The sequence below is a fragment of the Tarenaya hassleriana genome, unplaced genomic scaffold (genome assembly GCF_000463585.1).
Source record: "Tarenaya hassleriana unplaced genomic scaffold, ASM46358v1 Cleome36, whole genome shotgun sequence".
NCBI classification, from domain to species: domain Eukaryota; kingdom Viridiplantae; phylum Streptophyta; class Magnoliopsida; order Brassicales; family Cleomaceae; genus Tarenaya; species Tarenaya hassleriana.
The window spans coordinates 95,406-101,749 of record NW_010966665.1 but is presented as its reverse complement, the minus strand read 5'-3'; the positions used below and the strand labels follow the sequence as shown (position 1 = coordinate 101,749).

The 6,344-nt window shown below is 33.4% G+C and overlaps 1 protein-coding gene across 2 annotated transcripts in view; it reads right to left on the bottom strand.

Annotated features, from left to right (window-relative positions):
• Window positions 1-400, bottom strand: part of LOC104822222 (chaperone protein dnaJ 20, chloroplastic-like) — a 1,547-nt gene extending 1,147 nt beyond the window's left edge. The window contains exon 1 of one of the 2 annotated variants that reach the window (XM_010553362.2): window positions 1-400. In XM_010553362.2, the coding sequence (XP_010551664.1) occupies window positions 1-309 (309 nt within the window). In that variant the 5' untranslated portion in view covers window positions 310-400. The other variant, XM_010553361.2, reaches the window with a different exon arrangement.
• Window positions 401-6,344: the final 5,944 nt, after the last annotated feature.

The window sequence follows — 6,344 nt, the reverse complement described above, 5'->3', positions numbered from 1 at the left end:
CCGCTCCGTGTACTCCTCCACTCGATCCGGCGGCGACACATCGGGATGATACTTCCGAGCCAACTGTTTGTAAGCTTGCTTGATCTGCGGAAGCGTTCCCGATTCAGAAACTCCGAGAAGGTCGTAGAAGCTCAACCGCTGCTCCGCCTGCTTCACCGGACCGTCGTTGACGACCCTCGCGCGGATCTTAACGGGACCGAATCGGACCTGGGTCGGGTATCCGAAAGGGGAAACAGGAACGGAGGTGGGTTTTCGGGAGAGAAACGAAGAATCAAAGGCAGCAATGGCGAATCCATAGGGACAATCCATCTGCCGAGCTTAGGGTTTGTTCTTCAGTTTTCTGGGATTTTGCCGCTTTTGGGAACCTCAGTGTATTTTTTTGGGGAACGCAGAGAAGTGAAAAATGTATGGATTTAACTATTTAAGGTGGTGATCAGTAGGGGTAATTTTGTCTTTTTAGTAACTGAAAAAAGGCGGCCTCCACCGGTTTTGCCAAAGGTGGGCCCATTGTAAACATGTATTTTTTTTGGTAAAAACCCGTCGTAAATATAATTAGACAGAAGATTATTTTCCTAATACACGAACTTTCGATTTAACAATTCAATATATTAAAAATAATATCAAACTACCATATATTCATTAATCTCCTTAAAAATGCAGCGAAGAGAAAATTTATTTAGAAACCAAATCGCTCCCATATCATCTCCTATACCGCATTTTTTTTACCACATCAATATTTTTAATTACATTCAATTCGAAAACGCAAGAGACTGCGAGAGTATTTTTAATTATTTTCGATCATTTTTTAATACATTTTTATATACATATTAAAATTCATTCTAAATCAATTTAAAACGTATTTATATCCAAAATAAATTTAAATTTTTAAAAAATCTATCATAAATCTATCCAACAATATCTGTATATAATTATTAAAAAAAATAACATAATACGACATCTAAAAAATCATGGTTTATATATTCACTTTAAAAAATAACGACATCTAAAAATAACGAATAAAAAATATATTGGTAACGAGTTAAATAATCACTTTAAAAAATTACACAAATATATTCAATAATATATCTAAGCCCTAAAATTTAAAAGATATTTTTGTATTGTCTTAGTAACCCAAGACTATCTCAAATCCAAAAATTCGGATATTCTAATTTTATTATTTGATCTTGTATCTCATTTCTCCGAATATTTAAAATTTTGAATATTCAACCGGCATATTAAATTATATACATATATCATATATTATGTATGCATGTATATAGCATATATATGTATATGTATATGTGGTTTGCTTTCGGATATCATTTTTCAATTTCCATTCTCTATTTTTTAATTTAATAATTGTGTCTCAAATGGTGTAAACGGACGATTTGGCGATGAATATCAGACAAGATATCTCCACTTTTTGGATAATCTTTTAAATATCCCGACTTTAGTAATTTCATGTTTTCGATATTATAGATTTTAATTGTATATATTTCGATAATGATTTAATAAAATTCCGGAAGATCACATGTCATATTTATGCCTATAACTAAAAGACTAGTTGCCGAAAAACAACAAATTTCTACCTAAAAATACGTTACTCGTCCCATCACTATAGGATTAGATATTTTGATTATTTTTATTTTGGTATTGTTATTTTGATTTCGAGATTTGATAGTTAATCAATTTTAATATAGAATCAATACAAATATTGTTACAGTGTTAAATGGAATAGTCAATAATGGTTGATATGATTTTGGATGCAATACTCGATGTAAATAATATTCAACGGCTAGCGTAACGACATATTTGGCTGGAATTATTACAAATTCGGGACGTTGAAATATGGTTGGATTTCATTATAACCTTTTATAGAATATTGAACTCCATTTTTGTTGAAATGTAGCTGATACATTAATTATTTATTTATTTACACCAAAATCCAGCGAATGCCAAAGGAGCCTAAGTCTAGAACTTGGTATAATGGCAATTAATTATTTTGAAAAATATTGCATAAAAATCAAAGTTATCATATAACACAAGTCTTGATCAGCTTGGACCGACCATGTGGACGGTCCTCTTCGGCGTTAATGATTAAAGAGAGCCTTTCGCATTTGAATACTTAACTCCCAACCAAATCTAGTGGCAAAATATAAACATTTCCTTTAAATCAATGATACCTGAACACGTTATTAAAATAAAAACAAAATTCTTTTGAAAATAGTTGGTTTGAGAAACCGAATTTAACACTGAAAATTAACATATTTAGTTTTCTCTTAAATTTTTTTTTTTAAAAAAAAGCTAAACAAAATCTGAAATATTTATGCTTACCGAAAAGTACAGAAAATAAATAATAATAATAATAATAAATAAATAATATCCTTTACGCATCCTGAAAAGGAAATATATTTTTGAAAGTTTAGAAATCATTTAATGACAATTTCCGTTTCCGTTGCCATGCTTGACTCGAAATCAATTCTTCTAAACAAATTAAGTAATTAGGGTTTAGAAAGTTTCAAAATAGTGTTTTAATCCCCAAAAAAAAGTTCAAAAATAGTGTGCATGTACAAAGTAAACGCCTAAACAAATACTTGGTGGAATTTTATTAGTTTGAAGAGTAAGAGAAAATTACAGAATTTCATAGAATATTCAAGTCTTTTTTTTTTTTTACATCGTTAAAACAACAGTAACATATGAACTCAATTAACTAAGCCATTGTCATTAACAACATCTAATGACACTAATCAAATTGAAAGTATGTGATTACAAAACCAAATCCAGGGACATAATAAAACCTTTGACCAAACATACACACAAAAAAAAAAAAAAAACAGACAAAAGACAGAACTAAAGCAAACAGTAACATAACCCAAGGTTTCAGTGAATGGAACAACTTATCTTTTGTAATAGCCCCGGAAAGACCACAATATCACAGCAATTACACAGCATTTACCTATCAAGCTTCCTTCCTTCCCTGTGAAGGGCATCTGACAACGAGAACCAATGTGTGAGCCGATCTGAATGAAAGAGAGATGAAAGAAAAAAATACGGTAAAAAAGAGATGATGAGGATGATCCCTATATATAACCATTGAGATTCCTGTCTTCCAGATGTTGGGGATGATCTTTGACAGAGAATAAGTAACCGAACCGAACCTGTAAGACCACCTTAGCATGGTTTATATGCAATAAACGTTATAGATTTACGAATAAAAAATATATTGATAATGAGTTAAATAATCACTTTAAAAAATTACACAAATATAGTCATAAATATATCTAAACCCTAAAATTTAAAAGATATTTTTGTATTGTCTTAGTAACCCAAGACTATATCTATTACTGAACTCAAATCCGAAAATTCGGATATTCTAATATTATTATTCGATCTCGCATTTCATTCTTCATTCAACCGGCAGATTAAATTATATACATATATCATATACTATGTATACATGTATATAGCATATATATGTATATGTATATGTGGTTTGTTTTCGGTTATCATTTTTCAATTTCCATTCTCTATTTTTTTAATTTAATAATGGTGTCTCAAATGGTGTAAATGGACGATTTGGCGATGAATACCAGACAAGATATTAATAAGGTTTAGGTCCTAACTCCACCACAAAAGCTAGTTTAAGAGTGTAGATTTGACCCTTACTTATATATTGGTCCAAATCCCTCTCATTTTCTAATGTGGGACACTTATCAATGCATCCCCCATTAGACATCGACGTCCACGGCGCTAGGACAAATCTGGTCGATGGCGGCTTCTCGGTCCATCCCCGACCGTTCCTCTCCTGACCGTTCCTCTCCCGACCGTCCCACAACCACCGAGTCGACCGCATGTCCACATGAGAACGACCCGTCAAAGGCCCACCGGAAAGTAGAGAGTTAGACTCTGATACCAATTAGTAAGGTTTAGATCCTAACTCCACCACAAAAGTAGGTTAAGAGAGGAGCTTATTTATATATTGGCCCAAATCCCTACTTTTCCTTGATCGGGATGGACGATGATCATCTGATCTACCAGGGTCACACCTCCTACATTCGACATTACCCCTAGAATCTCTATACGACCGCCTTCTGGTGTCGTAAGTCGATCGCTGGTAAGATCTTAATGGTGATCTTGATTTACGATCTCTATGGCGACGAAACGATGGTGAATAAGATGGGGATCTCCGTCTTCGTCCATAACTAATTGGTGACTCCGACTTTGACCTTGATCTTGACCTCACGCTGGAGTTAGATGGTGACCTGCACAAGAGAGAGAACTCTCTGTTAAGCTCTCAAATGACGAAAACTGTTGGAAAAAGATAAAAGAAAAAGAGAACTAGGGCATGACACATGTCATGGAGAGGAAAATGCCAATAAGTTTGTATAAGCCCACCTAGTTTTTGGACCAGATTCCTTTTCATCATCTCCAACTCCATCGGCTTTCAGTTTCCTACTTATTTCTGCAGCTCTAGCAGCTGCAAGCTCAGTTGCAGATTTCATGGTGGCCGCCCTGTTTGCCGCCTGCTGAGAAGCCATGGTTTGCTGCATCAGTATGGCCTGTTGGAACTGCATCTGATGCATGGCAACAGCATGTTGCATCATCAAGGGTAGTTGGGATGAAGTCACAACAGAGTTCAAGACAGACGATTTCTGAGGAAGCGGTTTTGCCATCTCAACATTCAAAGGGCGACCACAGACTTCCATGTTGTTCAATGCCATGCCAAAGCGGTCGTTGCATCTTCGGGTTTTGAATATTCTATATAGGCAAAGTGCTTTGAGTCAGTAACGGTGCATTCAACTACCGTGCCATAGAAGCTAAATAGTTGCTTAAGTTGTTCGGATGTAAGCAGTGGACTCAAGTTGCTAACTTGGAGAGTTTTCTTCAGTGCATCGGTATCTTTTGCTTTTTCTGTGGAACCTGAGGCAAAAGCCATTTTTAGCTCATGAAGCGCACAAAAGGAAAAGAAACTAAATACGATACAACAGGGGATCCAAGGCTAAATAGAGGCAAGAAATTAAAGATAAACTGTATTAAACGAGCTCTTACTTGATTGAGTTTGAAATTGTAACTGAGAAGCATGAGCTTGAAGAGCCTGTGCAGCAACAATGGCCTGTGCAATTTTCAACGGATTTCAATTGAAAAAATCGGTTGAAATTTTCAACGGAATTTCAACGGATATCGGTTGAAAAACGATATTCCAACGGTAATCCATTGCAATTTTCAACGGATTTCGGTTGAAAAAATTGGTTGAAAATTTCAACGGATATCGGTTGAAAAATGATATGTCAACGAAAATCCGTTGAAAATTGCAACGGATTTCGGTTGAAAAAATCGGTTGAAAATTTTAACAGTATTTCAATGGATATCGGTTGAAATTATTTACAAAATTTAGAAGAATTTTGGTTGAAAAAATCGGTTGAACTTTTCAACGGATTTTGTTTGGAAAATCGATTGGATATATATATATATATATATAAACAATATTTTATGTATACGTATATATGTTTAAACATATATATATATATACATAAATATAAATATTGATACATATAAGTATGTATATATTGTATATATATGTATTTTATACTATAGTGATATGTTAGATACTATATATATTATATATATACGAATAAAGATTTATACATATATTTAGGGGTGGGCGATCGGATCGGATCGGGTTATTTGGATTCGGTTATTTCGGGTTCGGGTTATTCGGATTTGGAATATTCATATCCAATCGGATATATAATCTTAATCGGTTCGGTTCGGGTTCGGTTCGGGTTTTTCCGGGTTCGGTTCGAGTTTATCAAAACAAATATTCGATAAAAAAAATCAATCCGATATTAATACTCTCGTATCAAAAATAAAAATAAAACATATAACGTTCGAACAAAAGTTTAACATGAATATCGAAAATAAAAAACCCGAGAAAATAAGAAGACACTTCAATGAGATTTTTTTGAAGATCATTCTTTTCTTTTTCGAATTCATATATATGTATGTATAATATATATTTGTTATGTATATATAAAATATATATACACAAATATACATGTATTTATACATATATATACGTATAAATATATAAAAGACTCGTATATTTAAATATATATACATACATATAAATATATATATATATATATATATATGTATATTAAGGAGGTATATACTACAAAAAAACAGTTATATAGCGACGGAAAAATCCGTCGCAAATACAAAGGAAATCCGTCGCAATTAAGAATTTGCGACGGAATGCGACGAAATTATTTCCGTCGGTATAACGCTGTCGCAAACGCATAACGGTCGTTAATCCGTCGCAAAAGTGCGACGGAAAAAATCTG